The sequence below is a fragment of the Syngnathus leptorhynchus genome, chromosome 20 (genome assembly GCF_054491065.1).
Source record: "Syngnathus leptorhynchus isolate UIUO chromosome 20, UIUO_Slep, whole genome shotgun sequence".
NCBI lineage: Eukaryota > Metazoa > Chordata > Actinopteri > Syngnathiformes > Syngnathidae > Syngnathus > Syngnathus leptorhynchus.
In genome coordinates this window covers 5422758-5442672 of record NC_141214.1, presented here as the reverse complement: position 1 = coordinate 5442672, position 19915 = coordinate 5422758, and the positions used below count along the sequence as shown (strand labels likewise).

The following is a 19915-nucleotide window of genomic DNA, read 5'->3' as shown; positions in this document are numbered from 1 at the left end:
CAGCGACATCGTGTGGCTTGATGTGGAAGTACAACTTTATATTACAAGCACGCAGAATTTTTTTTGTCCAATACAAAAAATGAGAAACTGACGGTTTTTTTTTTTTTAGGTAGCAACAAATAATTTGCCAACCAACATAAAAGTTTTGTTTGACTTATTTTTTGAGGACTTTGGTCTCCCAACCACTTTCCTTCCAAGATCCATTGCTTCGTTTCAGTGTGTGCATGCATGCGATATGCAACAAGTTTATAATCTGAACAGTTATTATTAATCAAAACCAACAGTTTGCATAAATTATAAACAAAACAAACTGTGGCCTGTAAGCACGGTTGACAAAGTTTAACAAACTTTTACTCCTAATCCATGCACCTGTTTCAATCAACAAGGGGCGGGCCGATTTGCACATAATTTGCATAATGCAAAATGAATCCTTTTTGAAATGCGGGGAAAACAGATCAATGTTTTTTTTTTTATTTGGGTGTGATCATAAAATAATTTGAAGTTTTAAATCAAACCCGGAGCAGTTCAGCAGGAGGAGGCTTCAAGGGAATATGTCCCAGAGTAAACCTCTGCGCTTTAAACTGATCCAGCTCTTCGGGGCTCAGTTCGCTCTCGGGGGAGAACAACATGTCCGAGGCACCTCCAGCGGCGCTCGCGGAGGAACTCGACTGTCCAAATAAACTTCCCGCAGGTGCCTCGGACCCAAAACCGCTTCCAAATGAGCCTTTGTTGTCGTTGGTAGTGGAGGAGAAGCTGAAGCCCGCGGCCGAGCCAAATCCTGAAGATGAAGCCGCCGGCTGGTTGCTGGATGGTGAAGCGAAGGAGAACGATGCAGGTGAAGGAGCGCTAGAGCCAAAAGCAGACGACGAGGGGGGGGCACCAAAACCAGTTGGGGCTGAGTTGGCGGTGCCAAACGTTGGCTTGGATGTTGGCGCTGGTGAGGAGCCAAATCCACCTGCTGGAGCAGCAAAACTGAAAGTGCTGCTTGCCTGGACTGGTGCTGCTCCAAATCCTAAATAAATAAAAACATTCGCACAATGGGTGGGGTTTCTCGCATTTTATAAATCAAAGGGAAATTACCTGTGCTGCCCAAACCAAATGAAGATGACCCAAATCCGGAAGCTGTTGAGACAAAGCCACTTGACGATGCCTGATGTGATGGATTTTTTAGTTCTGCAAGCTGCAATAAAAAAAAAATCAAAACTTCACTTCCTGTGTTTTAGAGTAGTACCTAGACTTAAATTATGAGCCTTTCAAGACACCATGTTTGTGTAAAAAATATGCTCAAGGGTGATGTGTCTCACCAAAGCTGCACGAGTGGGTGGATTCATTCGCAGGAGCTCCTGGATTCTGTTTCTCCATTGACTGAGCAACAGATTGACACCACTCACCTAAAAGAAACGGATCGGGAGAACCACAGCATATAAATACACACAACAAGTTACTTTAAATACAAAAATACTACACCTACATAACTCTGCATGTCTCCTGATGCTTTGGTTGAGTAATATTCCAGTCGAACCTCTTCTGGAGATAGATCAGCAAAACCTACAAAGGGGAGAAAGCTAGATTAGTTATAAATGATAATTTCTTCAATAAAAGATGATGTATTTGATACCAACCAGATAATTGTGTCTTGAAGCTACCATAACAGGAGAAGCCCCACTGGCCCGAGCTCTCCCAAGACTTCATGTCATTCTGAATGATCTCCCTAGATGATCAGGAAAAGAACACGTATGGAATTGCTGTATTTGGCCAAAATGTCAAATAAAAAATATCACAAAACGCAGACTCACAGTTTCTGTTCATCGTCTTCTTCACCAGCTACCGTCGCTTCTCTTCCCCCTCCTCCCCTTCGTTCGCTCTCAAAGTTGTTATTGTTGCCGAGTGCTGAAAATCTGTTTGGGGAAGAGAAACTAAATTCGGAACTCTTCACGTCCTGTCCTATATCGCCCCTGTGATCCCTTAGGCTGGAGTGCTGTTGTTGGTTGAAGCCTCCTTTCTGCTGAGAGGGATTCACCCAAACCTTGTTGCCATAACCTGAAACATAAATACGCCAAACAATCAACATTGGTCTTATCTGATGCACAATGTTGGCTTTACATAAACACACTAATTAGACTCTAAACTAAACTTTCTAAATACTTATGATAAGAGCCTCGTCTTTAAATAGTTTGCCTTGAGTTCAGTACTGTACCTCCGCCTCCTCGGGACTGCTGCGGAGCCGAAGAGCGATTATAGTTGTTATATCCTCCACCGCCTCCTCTCGGGTGCTCATTCCAACATTTATCACCGTAACGACAACGGCCTTGGAGAAAAAAGTTGCACACGGTCATGTTTCTTTTCTTTGGAATCGGAGTCAACAAAGCGAAATGTTTTGTTTTTCAGTCTTTCCACTTAAAGTCGCAGGACAATGACGTCAATCATTTCTTCATCTGGCCTACAAAGCAAGCACTGACATAGTTGCGCCCCCTAATGGACGGCGTGTGTAAAGCAGCCTCATCGCTATCTGCTTGGTGGAGGCGCGTCCGTTGGAGGGAAAAGCGGGATTCAATTTCAAACTCTGGCCATTGAGAACCAGCGCCGACGGATTGGGCGACGCTATTAAAAAAAAAAACAACAACATAACGATTGCGATATAGGGGGGGGAAACGTCAAAGGTCGCGTAGTCGCTCATTTCACGCCGGAAAAAAATCACTGATTCGTTCTCGCCGTTGATTTCTTTCCAAAAAAAAAACAAGAAAAAAAAACGACGCCGGGTTCAGGTGTAGTGTATAATCCTGTTCCGAGTGCCCTTTTCGCCGCTCTGACGACGACGTCTCGACGCCGATTTTTGCGGGAAAAAAAACATGCCGAGGTCCAACTGGCAGCGGGAGTATAAACCAGGAGACCTGGTCTTCGCCAAAATGAAGGGCTACCCGCACTGGCCCGCCAGGGTAAGCGCCATTCCACGGGCACCATTGCGGAATATGCCAGGCTTTTTATTTTTTCATTGAAACGGCGCTTGTTTGGATGAGAGGCCTGCTAGCTTGCGTGTTAGCCTACCGCGCTTATTGGTTAACTAGCTCCCTTGCTAGCGTACACAAGCGTAATGTCTAAGAGCCCATTTGAAATGACAATTATCGCTACGTTTTCTGCTTTTAGTCATTTCAGGTGCCACTTGACTAATGTCTGCGTAGCATAACAAGCCGTTTGCAGACGTTGGGAGAATACGTTAAATGAGTTAAACATCAGCTACTTTACAAACACGTTGAATCTTTGTATTGATGCCATGCAAACATTGGGGTTCTCCAACCTGTGGGTCGTGGGATCAAAGTCAAATGCTGGAAGCATTTCTGTAGATCAGTGGTGCTCAAACGCTTTGCGTAAAAAAATCTTTGCCATCTTAAACAGCACAATTATGATCAACATTAAAGTATTCTTGTAAGCATTTGGGTCATCAAACGAAAATGATGATAAAAAAAATTACAGGAGGTCTGTAATGTTTGGCCTGGAAGTGCCCACAAGTTCTTAATAAATTTTATCAACACATGGCACATTCCTAACAGGGCATGACATTATTTCCAATTAACTACTTGTCCCATTTTGTAACATTTAAGGAGAACATCTGCTCCTCTATTTGCAGATTGACGAGTTCCCAGAGCGAGCAGTGAAGTTTCCCTCCAACAAGTACCAGGTGTTCTTTTTTGGGACACACGAGACGTAAGTAACAGCAGTAACTTTTTGTTCTTTCCGACTATTTCAGGAAAATATAAAGAATTTCATGACTACACCAGATGATTTTAATGAGGGACACACAATGAAGAAACAAGTGGTGTTGAGAGGTTTTGCTGTGATCTAAGTAGACATAGCAGAAGGTTTTACATAAGCGTTTGGTCTTTCAGGGCATCCCTCGGGGCTAAGGACTTGTTCCCATACGATGAATGCAAAGAGAAGTTCGGAAAGGCCAACAAGAGGAAAGGTTTCGCCGAGGGCCTCTGGGAGATTGAGAACAACCCCACCGTTACGCACGAAGGCTACAAGGTGAGACGGCGCTCTTCTGTACTCGGCTCAAACGTAACATTTTACAAATCTTGCGCCAATACTCTCGCAGTCGTCAAAGAAGGACGACGCGTCCGAAGAAGCCGCCGGCTCGGAGAAAGCCGACGCGGAGGGGAGCAGTGACGAGGACGAGGGCGCCCTGGTCATTGACGAGAAGAACGACAGAGGGGGAAACAAGCGCAAGGTGGACGAGTCGGCTGAGGTGAACATCTCGCACATACTTATTTCTTATATTGGAAAAACAATCGGCAATTACTGAGCACATCACATAGACAGCAATGTCAGCCACCAATCACAAGACTGGTATCCAAACTGAAAATGAATGGAAGCTGTTAGCTTTTTTTGCTAACTAGTTCCAAACCCATGGTAAACTTTGGTACTATTATCCAGTCTGTCCGGCCTCTTGTCAGGTGTCGCCCAAGCGGCCGAAGGACGCAGAGGGTGCCTCCGACGGAGACAATGTGAAGGTGGAAGGCAAGGTCAATGACGTGGCCGCGCCCAAAGCGTCCGAGGACAACGCCGCGGCGCCCGGAAAGCAAACGGCAGATAAGGCAAGTTGAGGGAATACACTCGAGAGGCTTGGAAATCAGCACAACTTTCTTGGTTGGATTAGGAAGTTACTTTACGTTTGCATTCCTCACCTTCGCACGTGTGCATTCACAAGTTCACACATGTACATTCATTTTGAAACTTATCCTACTTGATTTGCAAAAAGTCGCCATTTCTGAAATGTCCTAACATGCCACACGGTGGCGCCAAATCCCCGTTCTAATGGAAGAGTAGGAAACATTTTTAGAGGACAAAGAAGCAGATTTTCAATTGAACTGATACAGTCTGAGTCATACTAACTTTTTTTTTTCTTTTCCCACCACTGCAGGTTGTGACAGAGAGTGCTTAACATCAGCCTCCTACAAAAAAAAAAAGAACCCCGGTAAGATGCTTCTCATCTGGAATAGAAGCGTGGACGCCATGACGTACAAGAAGTCAGATTTCACTAGTTCAATTAATATTTTCAACAAAACAAAAAGGGGTTTGTATGAATAGACAAGCAAATGTTTATTTGTCAAATTGGGATATCATATATCCCAATAGTTACAGTAACAATCGGATATCAAAACCAATGGAGCTGTTTGGGGCTCATTTATAAATGGGGATTTTGGTGTGTACATATTTTTTATTTCCAAGTGCAATTAAGTAATTACGCAGCGTGAACGGCCAGGTGTCAAAGAAATGACGTCAAGCGAAAAGGGTCACTCAAGATATGAAAATACTCTCATTTAAGGTCTTCGATCATGGATATTGTGATATTGTATATGGTAAGAGAAAAAAGAAAAAATCACTCATGCTTTCAGCTTTAAATTGAAGTGTTTCGCTGCTGGTTGTTTTGCATCCACCACTTTCATTCAAAATGCGGAGATCTCAGTTTGTAATTCCGTTTACGTCCCTGGGGTTTCCCCAAAGTACCCGTCGGCAAACATCACGTCCACATCCAAATGTATATAAACACAGAAGATGTGCATTTACAACAAAACGTCAATTCTCACTTCGAATAAAACATGAATACGTCACGGCGGTTGGCGTCCATTTTGTTTCTGGGGAAACCCTGCCATTCAACATTGCTCTTGTGTGCTGTTTGGTTGCTTCCTTTTTGGTGATGTTGTGCTCATTGAGAGTGCCCACGTGTGAATAATTTAACATCTGATTGTGTATTGAATATATATAAATTAAATCTATATATATATATTTAGACCCTGTCTCAGAGCAACAATTTAAGCGTTAATTATGTTACTACTTCTGAGGATCGTTTACCGCCGTCATATTCGGAAACTGAATGACATTCCCGCATGCTCTGCCATGTTAGCGTGTAGCCCAGTTAAACAATTTCAAACATTGACACTCTTCAAGTTCATCTTAACAGACATTAAATATGATTAGGAAAAAAATAAAGTGTTGATGTAATTGTGAACATTTGACTGCATTGCGTTTAACCACTGTGACGTTTTTTTTTTTTTTTTTTCCCCCCCCTCATCTTTCACATGTATCGTATTTCCTTAACTCGTGACCCGGTTGACTGTAGTTATCTCAGTTCATACTCTAATCAACCGAAACGGCAGTGCTAAAACTTTAAGCTTTAAAATCTCTCTTCACTGGGTATAAGTTGCAATAGCCACAATTAATTGAACTCTTCATCTTGGCCACCAATTTGCAGAAATACGGTATGTGCTTGCAAGTGTTTGTTTTTGTAGTGAGGCATCTGGGAAAAAAAAAAAATTAGTTATCGATCTTCAAAATTGCTTAACTGGAATTTGAGTCTTGCATTTTATACCACCACCACTGTGCTTATGTACATGTCTTATGTTGAACAACATTGTGATGTTTTAAACAAGGAGTGTTTCTTTTTTTTTGTTTTGTTCAATATATGACATTGTCGTTGGTCCACAACTCGCCCCCGTTATGTGTCCAGCGGGAGTCAATGAAATATAAGAACAACTAAAAATAGATTAAAATGTGTATATAATGTTGTCATTATGAGACCTTGACACACATCACGTTGTTTTTCATTCTGCTACTTAAAGTACATGGCAATTTGATTTGTTCTGAGTGTAATTGAGTAATTGTTGCTTTTATTTTCTCCATTATTTTAATATGCTGCACTTAGTTTAATATTGTAGCCGCTGGTCCATTTAATAAACATGTTTACAATAAAGAATATTGTTTTAGCTCCGTCTTGTATAATTAAATATGTAATCTGTAACATGTTTCAATTTCATTTTAAGATCCATAAAATGTTCGAACTACAGTTATGACACATCGTTTGATAACTGCACATGTATGTAGATTGGATCATGTGCAGTAACGCCAAAATTATTGCTTTGCCATACGCCGTTTGGGCACTGCGCATGCGTAAAAGACATGACCTTCCAGGCCAAAAGGTGGCGCTGCTGCCTTATTAAACTCCACGCTGCGTGACATTGAGAAGAAGGTAAGAGTCGTAAACTTGTTTTGGTTTACGTTCATATGTTGTTTTCTCACATTTTTTGAGCCTACACAAATGCAAATGGTTACTCTTAAAAACACAGATGACGTTCATTCGCAATTTACCTTCACGTTAGCGTAGCATCTCTCACTTTGGAATCTCGGCTAACTGTGTTTCCATCCATTCCTCAGTTCCTCAGCGCCCGATCGGCATCATGAGGCTGACGGCGTTGCTATCCATGGCCGCCCGGGTGGTGGTTCCCAAGGACTACCGCTACGGTACTAACAGGCCGTGGACCTTTGCTGCAAAGCGTCGCAATCCGCCGGGCAAGAGGCGGAACAAGGTGTTCGTCGATCCCATCGCCGACCAGGACTGGTGGGTACTTCGAGGGGACACGGTGAGCACAAACTCAATGTAAAATGGCTTATTTAGTGTTAGCTATGGCTGCCATTTTAATTGTCTTTAAAACACACCATCACCTTTACATATGCTGCTAAAAAAATATTTTATATTTGTCATGAAATATTTCGTCTGGTGATGTCCTTCAGGTAGAGATTCTATCCGGGAAGGACAAAGGCAAACAGGGGAAAGTCATCCAAGTCCTCAGACGCAGAAACTGGGTCATATTGGAAGGTCTAAACACAGTAAGCTTGAATTTCTTTTTAATATCTATATAATAATGCTCATCTGCAAGCTACAACTAACAAATATTTTAAAACATTGATCAATTTGTTGATTGTATTGAAGCATTACAGATACATCGGGAAAACAGGCGATTATCGTGGGAGCTACATCGCTAGCGAAGCTCCCATCCTGCTCCGGGACGTTGAACTCGTGGACCCCTCCGACAGGTACTTCCAAGTTTGTCACTAAGTTTTATTTTAAAGTCTTATTCCTACAGATGTCTCATAGTAATTCAGTTGACTGTAATGGTTTCGGTGTGTCTCTCACTCTCGCATTAAATAGTTCACTCTTTGAAACTGACGTACTTTGGAACTAAATCAAACATTTCTACCGTCCTCCCCCCACGCTCTCTTTTCCAGGAAGCCGACTGAGGTGGAGTGGAGGTTCACAGAAGAGGGCGAGCGAGTGAGAGTGTCGCTCCGGACCGGTCGTATCATCCCCAAGCCGTTAGTGCAGCGACGGGATGGGATTGTCCCTGAGCAGTGGAAAGGTGAAGAAATCATTGATTTCATTATTTTGCTGTTTTCTCAATTCTGGTGTTTGTTTCAGATGGTCCCAAGGACACCAGCCCAGAGGACACGCTGGAGAAGACCTACACGCCCTCTCTGAAGACTCTGGAGGAGGAGGTGATGGAGAAGATGGGCATTCAGGAGAACAGGAGACACGGGCCCACATACTGGTACTGAGCCAGGACTCTCGTTTCCACCAAATCCATCACAGGATGGTTTGTTTTAAGGACTGTATGTTGTTGTTGTTATATCAGGAATAAATGTCACAAGCATCTTTTTGCCCAAACAGAGAAACTTGACTTTAGTCTTCACATTTATTCGGGAATACTCAGATTTATTTTTGGTCTGTATTTTATTTTTTTTTCCTTGTTGACTGCACGGCACAACTTCCACTTTTGAAAACCAAAGGCAGACGTATAATTTAAAAAAGTAACGGGTCAGGAATTTTCACCGTGAGAGAAAGCGACAGGAAAAAAATGGGATTGACGTTCCTCATGTGGCCACAATCATGAATCCCTGCAGGGAATCCTGCACTTTGGTGGTTTATTATCTTTAAGGGGGGTAAACCTGCACAGCCTGGGGTCTTGAAAATCATTATGCTCCATTTTAAAGCAACTCGCATGCTTTTAAGTGCCAATTACAGCACGGTTGCTATGCTAACCATTGGCAATGATTTCATCAAAAGCCCACATGCAATAAAACTGACTGTTAACGCCGTATACGGCATCCTGTTGATACGCCCCTTCTTCCTTACATGCAACCTGAGAAAAAAAAAAGTCAAACAAAGACCAGTTATTTCAGTGTCAACAAAAAAAAGTTTCATCAAAATTGTTCAAAATGGCTTTTAAATAGTTGTTCTCTGTAGTAACCGATGTTGAGGAAAAACATACCCGAGTTTTGTGTCCTGCATCATCATTGGGTGAGTATTTAAGCTTTATCTTACTTTTATTTACACTCATATGACCGAAATGTTAAAATTGTTACTGCAAATTAGTGATTTATGTTCCTCTTACCATTTTAGGTTCACCTTTATCCAGGTTAAGATCACTTTACTATCAAAAGGGTGAGTCATTTGTTAGTTTAATGATGCCGCACTTCTTTGTAATGTTAAAATTTCTACTTGAAATATTCCCTTTACAACTCATGAAAAATGTCTTAAACTTCAAATTGGTAAGTTCAACTTTACAATCAATGACAGTGACGAATGTGAAATCGTTCATGAAAAAAAAAATTAATTACTTTTCCGTGATGTCCTATAAAAAAAAAAGTTATTTTTTGACTACGTGTCCAGCTGCCTAAGTCATTGAATGCGTCATAGTCTAGATTAGTCGCCATTGCAGTAACGTGGCCAACGTGGTGGTGAGGGCAGCATTTTTTTTTCTCCCCCCCCTCCCTAAATCCCCATTCATTTTGTCTTGTTCACATCCAAGAGGGAATAAAACTGGCCAGTCAGCGGAAAGTAGCTTTTGAGGTTCTTTTGCTTCTTACAGGAGGAAAAATGACTCAAAGTGTTTGTCTGGGATAAGGTGAATAGAGGAGATTTTGTTCTCCCCCCCCCCCCTCCCCGTTGGCATACAATTGCAACATTTTGTGATAAAAATATGCAACGAGACATATTTAGTACTAAACGTGCAGAGTTGGGGGTTTTTTTCCCCCCCCAACATCTGAAGATGCTTTGAGGAACCCAAATTGCTGCGTTGGAGTCATGTCAGTGACCTAATGATCTAAACTGGGCAGTATTTTAATCATAGAGTTGTTTGAAGGCAACGCTGGAAAATGTCACGTTAGCCTGCGTGCTACTCGGAGAGGTCGTTTGCGTTTGTTTTAATTGACATGGATTCCTGTGTGCGCGTGACCTTGACGGTGTGGTGAGATTCCAAGCCAAAGAGCATTTTTATGTTATCTGGTTTAGTAAATTAGGGCGGATACGTGACTCATAGGTTAGGATAGATGACGTGGTTACATGAATGATGAATTTGCCGTTTAGTTTCAAACATGTTAGAATGACCTTCCCTCTGTCTTTCCTCCGTTTAACAACCAGCGTAGATCACTTTTAACAGCGGCAAAATGGAATTGGCAAACCAACGAGGACGCACACACGGCGGCGCTTCTTCTTTTCCGCCGGGTCAGCCTTGACGTTGGCCTCTCAGACCGCACCGTGCTGGTGTCCGGGTGTTAGATTCCTCAGGTGCGCAGTACAAAGCGCCGTTCACTGGACCACAGAGAGACTACAAAAGAGCTCTGTTGCTAACCAAAACAGCAGCCCCCCCCCCCCCCCCACCACCGACTACCCAATGAGTGCTGCAATAGTCATATTTTAAACAATTTCCCAGCTTAATGATCAAGCTAATGATGCAACCAATTTTTTGACTCACTATTCAACTGACAAAATCTTTCAAATTCGGACCTTTATGTGTTTGTAGATTCCTCCTGGAGGTTAAAACTCAACTATCAGGACATCAGCATGAGGCTTTTGATACCACCCCGCTCCCTCCCTCCCTGCTTGCCAAGCATGCGCAAGAAGAAGAAGAAGAAGTAGGCAGTTTGACTTTCAACTGCATCTCTCTTTCTCTTCCCCCGAGCGCATCGAGCGGGTCGCAGCTCCCTTCCGAAACCTGCAGCGCGGTGCAACTAAACCCCCCCCCACACACACACACACACACACACACAATCCTCTACATGCACTTTTTTCAAAACGCACCACAGCAGAGAGACCCGGGCGCTTATTAACACCGGCGACACCATGCAGCTACAAACCCTCAGGTAAGGTTCTCAGAATTGTTATTGATGGTGCAAGCCTTGAAAGGAATCCGCTAAGATATTGTTTGCACATATTTCCTCGCCCTTAGTTCTATTTTTAAGTAAGTGCACGCAGCTGGTTACTTTTCATTGTCTTCTAAATGTTAGAGAAGTTTTGTTTTTTTTTCCCCCCCGTTCCTGTCTTTTTTTTTGTCCCTGTCTGTGGTTTGCAGTGCATCACTTTCCATTCAATTCAATGGAGGAAAATGATTCACATTTACTTTGAAGGGAAAACTTTGCAAGTTGTGGCTCAGGTGACAATTAAAATTTTTATTGTCTTAATTTGGGTTGACCAAAAATGAGTGTGGATATATTATGTTATATTATATTATATTATATTATATATGGAAAATGGATGGATGAATATATTATTTATATTATAATGTTTTATATTATATATGGAAAATGGATGGATGAATATATTATATATTATATTATAATATATTATTTTTTATATTATATATGGAAAATGGATGGATGGATGAATATATTATCTTATTATATATTATAATATATATTATTTTTCATTTAATTTATGAAATACTGTTCAGTCATGTGAATTCTTCGGTCTAGGCTTTGTTGTTCAGATTTCGGGCCAGTGTTAGGGATCCACCCATTTGGCAGCTTAATGGGCAGGTAAGAAGATGGAGCAAAGGGAGGACAGTTGATGTTCCACTGGCCTGAGGTCAGCCGTTATCCAGTCGAGTGAAAGCGACAGAGCTCAGGGCTGTTCATTTGAACGCCATTTGTTGTCCTGCAAAATGGCACCACGTTTCAATTCTTTATCATGTGGCGGGTCCTACTCTTTCAAAGGGTCTTCTCTTGCGCACCATTTTGTTTTGGTGACAAGCTGTATGTGCCCCAAAGTGAAAGTGATGCAATGAAGGCCCCACAAGCAAGAGACAGCACTGTCTGTAATTTCAAAAGAAGTAAAAAGGGGAGGGAAAAAAAAACAAACAAGCAAATGTGCCAGTGTGCCTCCTTTCATTTCCACCCAGAGGCATTTTCAGCTGCTTTTTTTTTTTTTTTTTTTTCAGTACGGCACAGTGGTGTTATGCAGCTGCCATGGCTTTCTTTCTCGCTTTTCTTGAGGAGCATACTAATAGTGATGTGGGGTCGCGGCCCACCCAGCTGGCCGGGAAACGCACACTAGGACAACTATTTGGCCCTCAATGAGCTTCTTTGAGGGCCAAAGCAATTGAAAAAGTCAACTTTATTGCTACTTGTTGTCCACTGATCTGATTGGCATGCAGTACTTGCACCATTGTAAACAAATCATGAATCCACTTAATTTTTAAGTTGTCAAAATAACCAATCGGTATGTCATCGATTATTCCTTCCATTTTCCTCGCATTGAAGGAATTCCGGGATCATTCCCCGGATTCTATTACGACGACAAAGTATAGACTAGCCCTTGTAAAGTGTAATTACGTGCACGTGCGAGAGCAGATCTTCCGTGATGAACGAGCGACGTCGGCTTGCCCGGGGAGGTCGTACGAGGGCACAGCGAGCATACTGGTTGTTGGGAGGGTTAATAACAGGGCCAGACTGGTGACAGAATGGTGGCAAGGTGCCATCGGCTGGAGATGCTGCATGGCTTGCGGTTATTTGGAGCCTGGACTTGGGAACCAAACTTTTTTTTTTTTCCCTGTCCAAGCCACAATGCTTTATTTCCTCAAATAGCAGTTGCTAAACAAAACAGCAGCACCTAGGCAGGCTGGGATGATTTCAACGCAGACTTGTGTGATTGTTTTTTTTTTTTTTGTCAGGCAGAATTCGAGAAAGCAGTGGCTGTGCAAGAAATCTGCAGTTTTCTTGATACGCAACTTCCAAGCATAATGTTTATTTCGGTCTTTTGGTTTTCGGTGATGGTCCAATTTTCAACGACCAGTCCGCTCATTTTCCATGGGAGGATATTCTCAGCTATTCACAGTTCCCAGAGGGGAAAGCTCATTGGCTGTAACTTTTTTTTTTTGTCATTCTGCGCTTAATCTTTTAAATTTGACACAAGGGCTGAATTTGATTGTAAATGAGCACTACACAAAAAAACCCCAAAAAACTTCAGCTTTGTCTTTAAAGTTTGAAAAAAAATCAACCTGATAAAGTTGCAAACTATTCTGTATTTTCTTTTTCTTGCTTGAATTGAAAATTTGGACATATATGTAATGTACTTGTTTGTGGTTTGCGGTTAGCTTAGCGGCCATTTTAAAATGACTCAGGATGACTCAATCTGAGTTAAGATTAGTGGGTGCTCCTTGAAGCAACAGCTCTTTATGTTTAAACATGTGTGAAATTGGAAAGTTGAAACTAGTAAGGAGGGGGGGGGGGGGATCATGTTTCTTTATTATCTTTATACGTTCTTCCAACCCTGAGTGATGGCTGTCGTTGTCTCGGCAGAATCGTCGCCCTTGTCGGTGCACTTTGTCATCTCTCTCTGACCTTTCCCACTCAGTTCCCGTCTGCAAACGGTGAGTAATCCTTGTCTCTTAACATCAATATTAAAAGAAAAAAAAAAAAATCCTCACGTCTTATTTTGACTTTCCAGACGACGTCCAGACGCCTCTTCGGGTGAACATTTCCCACCAGGGCGTCCTTTACGCCCCGCTGGGCCGAAGCGTCATCATCCCCTGCTCGGCGTCCTCGTCACCTCTCACGCTGCCGAGGGTCAAGTGGACGCTGCTGTCCGGCGGTTCTGAGAAGCAAATCTTGGTGGCGCGTGGCGACAGGGTGAAAATCAACGAGGCGTATCGAGACCGCGCCGATTTGCTCAACTACCGCTCCCGGCGGGAAGATTTGTCACTGCGGCTGTTGGAAACACGCTCCGGTGACTCGGGGCACTATCGTTGCGAGGTGCAGCAAGGCCTGGATGACAGCAGCGATATCGTCCAACTCAAGGTCAAAGGTAATGAAAATCAATAGTGGGAAGTGACCATTTTTTCCAGTACCGTATTTCCCGGACTATAAGGCGCACCTAAAAACCTAAAATTTTCTTAAAGGCCGACAGTAGTCCGGTGCACCTTATATATGGACCAAATTCCTAAATTTAAACTGGCCCGAAGCATTGTGTCATGAAATCAATCATAAGTGGCCCGCTGAAGACTATGAATCAGCGAATGAATGAATGAATGAATGATTAAATGAATCCGGTGCGCCTTATAGTCCGGAAAATACAGTACTTTTGCAATTTTTCTTTCTTTCTAGGTGTCGTAATCCACTATAGGGACTCCATGGGTCGATATGCTCTCAACTTCAATCAAGCCAAGAGGGCTTGTGAGACCATCGGGGCCCAAATTGCAAATCCGATCCAGCTTCGGGCGGCTTATTATGATGGCTATGAGCAGTGTGACGCAGGTTGGCTAGAAGACCAGACTGTCCGGTACGTTAAACTCATCAATGCATGAGTTGAGTCGAAACTTTAGGAGAACACGTTTCCACTTTTTTGCACCACTTCCCTAGATACCCGATCCAAAGACCTCGCAAAGGTTGCGATGGAGACATGGTCGAAAAACCAGGCGTGAGAAATTACGGGAGGATGGCTCCACAAGATAATTTTGACGTATATTGCTACGCGGAACAAATGCACGGTACACCCATTCAACCTATCCAACGTCGTATTTTTTTTTTTGCAATTTTGTAATATTTGCTTTATATATAGGGGAGGTGTTCCACGACCCCAACCCACAGAAGTTGTCCTATGAAGGGGCCCAATCGTACTGCAGGGCCGCGAGAGCTCAGCTGGCCTCAGTTGCGCAACTTTACCTGGCGTGGAGCGAAGGTCTGGACTACTGTAGCCGAGGCTGGCTTTCTGACGGCAGCGTTCGCTACCCCATTAGGACCCCCAGAGAGCGCTGTGGAGGCCCCACGGCGGGTGTCAAGACCGTGTATCGCTTCAGCAACCGAACGGCCTTCCCAGAACCATCCCATCTGTACGACGTGTATTGTTTCAGAGGTTTGTGGACCAAAAGACCTGCTATGTAACCATTGTGGACCCTCGAAACTTGAATATTTTGGTGGGCGGGACAATTCAAAAATTTGGAAACCAAGCTAAATAAATAAAAAAAAAATTTTTTTTTAATTTAAACAATTCTGGGATGAATTGCGTTTGAGTTTCTGCTTAAAACCTGAAATAAAATGTCTTGAATCTGACTTCTTACTTACATCTCATCTCCAGGAACTGGACCTTTACCGACCGACTCCACAACCATGGACGTCACGAGCACACCCGAGCCCAGCACCCTTGAAGAAGACCTTGTCATCTTAATGGACGAAGACAAAGAACTCCCACTTGGGCAAAGTTCAGAACAAATCGAAAGGGAGGTTCTGAGCGTTTTAGAAACCGTACCCCTTTTCTCGGGCCCTCCCACTAAAGAAAAGATCGTTGAAAATCAGTTGACATTGCTGTCCACCACATCAGAGCCTTCTTTGACCACCACAGATGCTCAAGATTTTGACCCATCTTCTACCGAAAACAAATACGACTCAGGTCTAAATAACAATATCCAAAGCACGGAAATCTACGATTCCCCTCAAAACATTTCACTCCAGTCCACTTTTTACAACATCAAAGATTCATATCAGAACTTTACTCAGCAGCTAATGGAAATAGAAAGCACAACAAATCTCCATGAGTTGAACACCACCCATGGCCAGAACTTGTCTGAAAGCACGCAGCCATTAGAGAAAGTCAAATTTGAAGATTTGGATTTGAACAGAACTGAGATGTATGAAGATGAAACGAAAGAGGATTTTCTGGAAGCTCCTGTAACTCTGGAGAAAGGAGAACCTACAACAACGGAAACCCCTGCAGATAGTTCCTCATTATTGATCCCTCTGAGTGGCTCTGGAGATTCTTCTCAAGGTAAGAATCCAATATCTTCAAGTTCTACCAAGACTGATAGTTAGTATTTAAAATAAAAATATCTTTTTCCAGAAAGTCATCAGGAAGTCACCATTTTGGCCTTCATCCCCAAGTCCGAATCCACCACGTTCCAGACATCTTCTCCCTCCCCCACCGATGCTTCTTCACAGTCTTTGACAGGCATTCAAGATAATCTCTCGACAGCTTCACACTTGTGGGAGTCTGTTTCCACACAGGAGGGAAGCACCAGTTTGGAAATTGAAGATAGCGAAGAACCACAGCTGCTTCCAACCATGTCCACCGCTTTTAGGGTAAGCCCGTCCACCACCGAAGCTCCTGAGATGTCCTCCGAGGTGTCTACAGACTCTGTGACCTCAACGGAGCAACCATCAGTTCTCTTTGACAGCTCCACGGTGAGCTATGAGGAGGCAAGCGGACTTGAAGTTCATTTAGCTCCAGGGCGTACTGCTTTCAACAAAACCACCAGCACCACGCAGAAGATCGATGAAGATACCATGGCAGATAAAATCAATGCTTCCAAAAGTTTTGCGTGGAATTTTCCACGAAATGTAAACATCACAACAATTGAGCAGGAAGCGAACGATACGATTATGGAAATAGGAGAAGCTAGCATACCATCCACAATGGAAGAAGTCACAGAAGAAGAGGATGCTTCATCAGTCGGAACAATAATTGAAGCTAAAGCTACCGCTAACCCAAAAGACGAATCTACACGTCCACCCACATTCGAAGCGACGTCAACCCCAAAACATGAAAATAAATATGCGCTAATAATCACAAATAAAACCAAAACACAGATCTTCGAAGAATCCGAAACATCACAAAGCTCTGAAGAAGGATCTGCACTCACACCAATATTTCAAGAACATACGCTAAGCCCAAAAGCTGAAACTCACTTTAGCCCAACAATTAAAGATACCAAAGAAACCGAAACCCAAAAAAGCCCAACATCAACACAGATGTTTGAATTTAACTCTACGCTGAACCCCGAAGAATCCACCGATATTACAATCAGCCCAAATTACGACAGTGAAACCATCTCACCAACGAGGGAGTTTGAAAACCGTATCATCTCCATCATTGGAGAAAATTCTACTCCATTCCACCAAAACACACTATTCGATACGGAAACTCACCAAACTACCACAACCCTTGACGGCAGCACTTCCACCGGCGAGTCATTCGAAGAGGAGATCACCGTCTTCCCGTACAATTCCGGAGCGGCCAACTGGGCTCTGCTAACCACCACGGCTAGACCTCAAGAATCCATGAAGGACTTGGAAATCAGCACTTCCGTCTCTTCCACCGTGAGGACAACCACATGGCGGTCAAAGCACACCTGGAGTCCTCCCACTACGACTTCTCCCGACGTTCTCCGCCAGACAACTGAGCCCTGGAGATCAACGAGCCACCAACCGGACCCCACCCAGGTTCCCAGCGGCCGCGTTTTGCCCAACGAGAGGGTGGCGGCGGGCGGTAAAGTTAAAATCGCAGGTAACACTAACATCACTCTCCTCGGCCTAACTGTTTTCCTCCTCCTGGCCACGCACTAAAAAAAACTTTGAGCTTCTGTCCCGCCTTGTCTTTCTGTGTCTCTTTTTTGTCCGTCAACTGGGAAACGAACTGTCCTGTCCTGTGGTGTTCATTGTGATGTTTTCCTTCTCGTTCTTTGACTTCTGTGAAGTATTGTCATAAAATACGCTGACATGTTTAAATGTATGATCACAATCAGCAAGTAACCAAAAAGAGATTCTCGCTATGTTGAATGTTTTTATTTTTTTATTAAGTCACGATTGAATTTTAGCACTTTTACATAATGATGTCATGCTTTTTTTTTTTAGAATGTTTAGAAGCACAATGTTGTAAATGTATTGAATCGTGCACAACAAATATTTTGATTGTATAGAAAATGAATGTAATATTTTCCTGTTTAATTCTAATTTCTATGTTGAATATCTTTTTTTTTTTTTTCTTCTCCAAGCAGCGACATGATTTTGTGCCCTCGAGTCAACAATAAAAAAATCATATCGAATGGTAAAACATTGCACGGTGTCAACGGTGATATCAAAGCATCCAAGGTGGATCTCGGGAGCTTATCCCCCCCAAAAAATAGAAAGTCAATTCCCTCTTTGTGTTCCAGATGCTTGCTTTAATGACCCGTGTCTCAACGGAGGAACCTGCACGGATCGTGAAGGTCATATTCAATGTCTTTGCTTGCCCACCTACAGTGGCGACCTGTGTGACCTGGGTGAGCTTGCTAATATTGACCTCACCCCATCGGGCATTCCACTTGACACGATATTCTTTCCAGAACTGGAGCGTTGCGAACCGGGCTGGGACAAGTTCCACGGCTTCTGCTACCGACACTTCAGTCAGCGTCTGAGCTGGGAAGTGGCCGAGCAACACTGCCGCATGCAGGGCGCCCACCTGGCTTCCATCATGACACCCGAGGAGCAAAACTACATCAACAGTACGAGTGCCACGTTGTATTTTCACATCATTGTGTATCCTTCATGTTGTTTTATCGCCGCCAGCAAACTACAAAGAGTACCAGTGGACCGGCTTGAACGATAAAACCATCGAGAATGATTTTAGATGGTCCGACGGCAACCTGTTGGTGAGTCGCCAACGCTTGGTGTCCGATTTTTACTTCTCTCCGATAATCAGCAATCTACCGGGTGATTTTTTTTTCCCGCAGTTGTACGAAAACTGGTACCGAGGCCAGCCGGACAGCTACTTCCTGTCCGGCGAGGACTGCGTGGTGATGGTGTGGCACGACGACGGCCGCTGGAGCGACGTGCCTTGCAACTACCACCTGGCTTACACTTGCAAGAAAAGCACATGTGCGTATTTAGCACACTCAAGATTCCATTTATAGGATTACCGTATTTTCTGGACTAGAAGGCGCAGCTTCAATGAATGGCCCATTTTAAAACTTTGTCCTTATATAAGGCGCACCGGACTATAAGGCGCATTGTCGGCTATTGAGAAAGTTTTGGGTTTTTAGGTGCGCCTTATAGTCTGGAAAATACGGTAATATTTTTATTCTCCTTCCATAGCATCATGCGGCCCGCCGCCTAAGGTCCGTAACGCCTCCATCTTCGGGAAACCTCGTCAGCGCTACGAGACAGACGCCGTGGTACGTTATTATTGTTCTCGAGGGTTCCAACAAAGATTCAATCCGCTGATCCGCTGTAAGTCCGGAGGGAGCTGGGAGAGGCCTCAATTCCAGTGCATTCCGGGTGAGAGCAAGGAGAAACTTTTGATGGCTGTTGATTAAAGAAAAAAAAAATAAAAATACAAACATCTCCTTTCAGAGAACGGCGCGGTAAACCCTGACGCTGAAATGACATCATCGACGGATAGCAATCTGGCTGCATTTCAAGATGTTTTTAAAACCACCACGGAGCCGCCACTTTACTGGGACATCAAGTTTTGAAAACATTTGCACACTTTTCTTGCCATATACATTACATTCTGCTGTTCTCACTTGACAAGGTGAAAAAATGTGCTTTTACCGATTTTTTGACATACATGGCAAACCGTCTTTAGTTATACATATTGCAGAATGGTGCTAATACGTCAATATTACATACACAACGCGCTCATGTTTTCTGTTTGTCCATATTAAAAGTGTCAAGTAACATACCCGCTTTTTTCAAAACAATCCTGTGCACGTTTTTGGGAGACGCAGTTTTGTTCATCAGCTTTATGTTGTAATAAAGTTTTGTAGAACAGAGCAAAGAATAAATGGTTCACTTATTCCAGTGCTTTTCTCTTGTAGTTTTTATTTCTTAAGCAAAAATAGATAAATGACCATAGTGATGCATTTGTTTGCTACTATGTCTTTACAAGGTTGTATCCTTGTTAGGATATGTTCTTTTAAGCATGTACCCTTGAGAGGTTTATTTTTATTTATTCAGTGTAATACTTTAATGAAATGAAATCCTACGTTTAAAAAGATAATGCTCTGTTTTATTGGCACGTTCAAAACGGTGTACATTTACATCTTTGTTGATATTTTTA

The 19915-nt window shown here is 43.0% G+C and overlaps 4 protein-coding genes across 7 annotated transcripts; 3 read left to right on the top strand and 1 right to left on the bottom strand.

The window, feature by feature from the left end:
- Positions 1–113: 113 nt before the first annotated feature.
- On the bottom strand, positions 114–2981 carry nup42 (nucleoporin 42). 2 transcript variants are annotated; one of them, XM_085900268.1, is made up of 7 exons: positions 2198–2981; positions 1797–2040; positions 1623–1711; positions 1472–1548; positions 1305–1391; positions 1096–1180; positions 114–1012 (listed from the first exon to the last, which is right to left on the bottom strand). In XM_085900268.1, the coding sequence occupies exons 1-7, from the start codon at positions 2334–2336 to the stop codon at positions 510–512; spliced, it is 1224 nt and encodes a 407-aa protein (XP_085756394.1). In that variant the 5' UTR covers positions 2337–2981; the 3' UTR covers positions 114–509. The 2 variants fall into 2 exon arrangements, with proteins under 2 accessions (XP_085756394.1, XP_085756393.1); XM_085900267.1 differs by having other exon boundaries at positions 121–1012; positions 1081–1180; positions 2198–2979.
- On the top strand, positions 2476–6765 carry hdgfl3 (HDGF like 3). 2 transcript variants are annotated; one of them, XR_015062868.1, is made up of 6 exons: positions 2476–2936; positions 3626–3702; positions 3885–4023; positions 4094–4243; positions 4432–4592; positions 4919–6765. XR_015062868.1 is itself a non-coding variant. In XM_085900273.1 (6 exons), exons 1-6 carry the CDS (start codon positions 2850–2852, stop codon positions 4937–4939), a joined length of 615 nt encoding a protein of 204 aa, XP_085756399.1. In that variant the 5' UTR covers positions 2476–2849; the 3' UTR covers positions 4940–6765. The 2 variants fall into 2 exon arrangements, 1 of the variants encoding a protein (XP_085756399.1); XM_085900273.1 differs by having other exon boundaries at positions 4452–4592.
- Positions 6766–6943: 178 nt separating this feature from the next.
- mrpl24 (mitochondrial ribosomal protein L24) lies at positions 6944–8997 on the top strand. 2 transcript variants are annotated; one of them, XM_085900272.1, is made up of 6 exons: positions 6944–7024; positions 7210–7415; positions 7567–7662; positions 7766–7869; positions 8062–8192; positions 8252–8997. In XM_085900272.1, the coding sequence occupies exons 2-6, from the start codon at positions 7233–7235 to the stop codon at positions 8386–8388; spliced, it is 651 nt and encodes a 216-aa protein (XP_085756398.1). In that variant the 5' UTR covers positions 6944–7024; positions 7210–7232; the 3' UTR covers positions 8389–8997. The 2 variants fall into 2 exon arrangements, with proteins under 2 accessions (XP_085756398.1, XP_085756397.1); XM_085900271.1 differs by lacking the exon at positions 6944–7024 and having other exon boundaries at positions 7032–7415.
- A 1776-nt stretch (positions 8998–10773) lies between these two features.
- On the top strand, positions 10774–19652 carry LOC147041097 (brevican core protein-like). The gene is made up of 14 exons (XM_085900259.1): positions 10774–10974; positions 13408–13478; positions 13556–13912; positions 14212–14386; positions 14467–14594; positions 14666–14959; positions 15182–15868; positions 15941–17383; positions 18030–18137; positions 18201–18359; positions 18424–18506; positions 18588–18732; positions 18949–19131; positions 19207–19652. The coding sequence occupies exons 1-14, from the start codon at positions 10955–10957 to the stop codon at positions 19326–19328; spliced, it is 3975 nt and encodes a 1324-aa protein (XP_085756385.1). The 5' UTR covers positions 10774–10954; the 3' UTR covers positions 19329–19652.
- The last annotated feature ends 263 nt before the right edge of the window (positions 19653–19915 follow it).

Excerpts from the sequence above, each read along its gene's own strand:
- mrpl24 (XM_085900272.1), top strand. The coding sequence starts at position 7,233 with ATGAGGCTGACGGCGTTGCTATCCATGGCCGCCCGGGTGGTGGTTCCC. Across the intron at positions 7,416-7,566 it reads GGGTACTTCGAGGGGACACG|GTAGAGATTCTATCCGGGAA; the intron begins GTGAGCACAAAC and ends GATGTCCTTCAG. Across the intron at positions 7,870-8,061 it reads CTCGTGGACCCCTCCGACAG|GAAGCCGACTGAGGTGGAGT; the intron begins GTACTTCCAAGT and ends TCTCTTTTCCAG.
- LOC147041097 (XM_085900259.1), top strand. The coding sequence starts at position 10,955 with ATGCAGCTACAAACCCTCAG. Across the intron at positions 18,360-18,423 it reads GGAGCAAAACTACATCAACA|CAAACTACAAAGAGTACCAG; the intron begins GTACGAGTGCCA and ends TATCGCCGCCAG. Across the intron at positions 18,507-18,587 it reads GGTCCGACGGCAACCTGTTG|TTGTACGAAAACTGGTACCG; the intron begins GTGAGTCGCCAA and ends TTTTTCCCGCAG.
- nup42 (XM_085900267.1), bottom strand. The coding sequence starts at position 2,336 with ATGACCGTGTGCAACTTTTTTCTCCAAGGCCGTTGTCGTTACGGTGAT. Across the intron at positions 2,041-2,197 it reads GCAGTCCCGAGGAGGCGGAG|GTTATGGCAACAAGGTTTGG; the intron begins GTACAGTACTGA and ends TTTATGTTTCAG. Across the intron at positions 1,549-1,622 it reads CTTCAAGACACAATTATCTG|GTTTTGCTGATCTATCTCCA; the intron begins GTTGGTATCAAA and ends TCCCCTTTGTAG.
- hdgfl3 (XM_085900273.1), top strand. The coding sequence starts at position 2,850 with ATGCCGAGGTCCAACTGGCAGCGGGAGTATAAACCAGGAGACCTGGTC. Across the intron at positions 3,703-3,884 it reads TTTTTTGGGACACACGAGAC|GGCATCCCTCGGGGCTAAGG; the intron begins GTAAGTAACAGC and ends TTGGTCTTTCAG. Across the intron at positions 4,593-4,918 it reads GAAAGCAAACGGCAGATAAG|GTTGTGACAGAGAGTGCTTA; the intron begins GCAAGTTGAGGG and ends CCACCACTGCAG.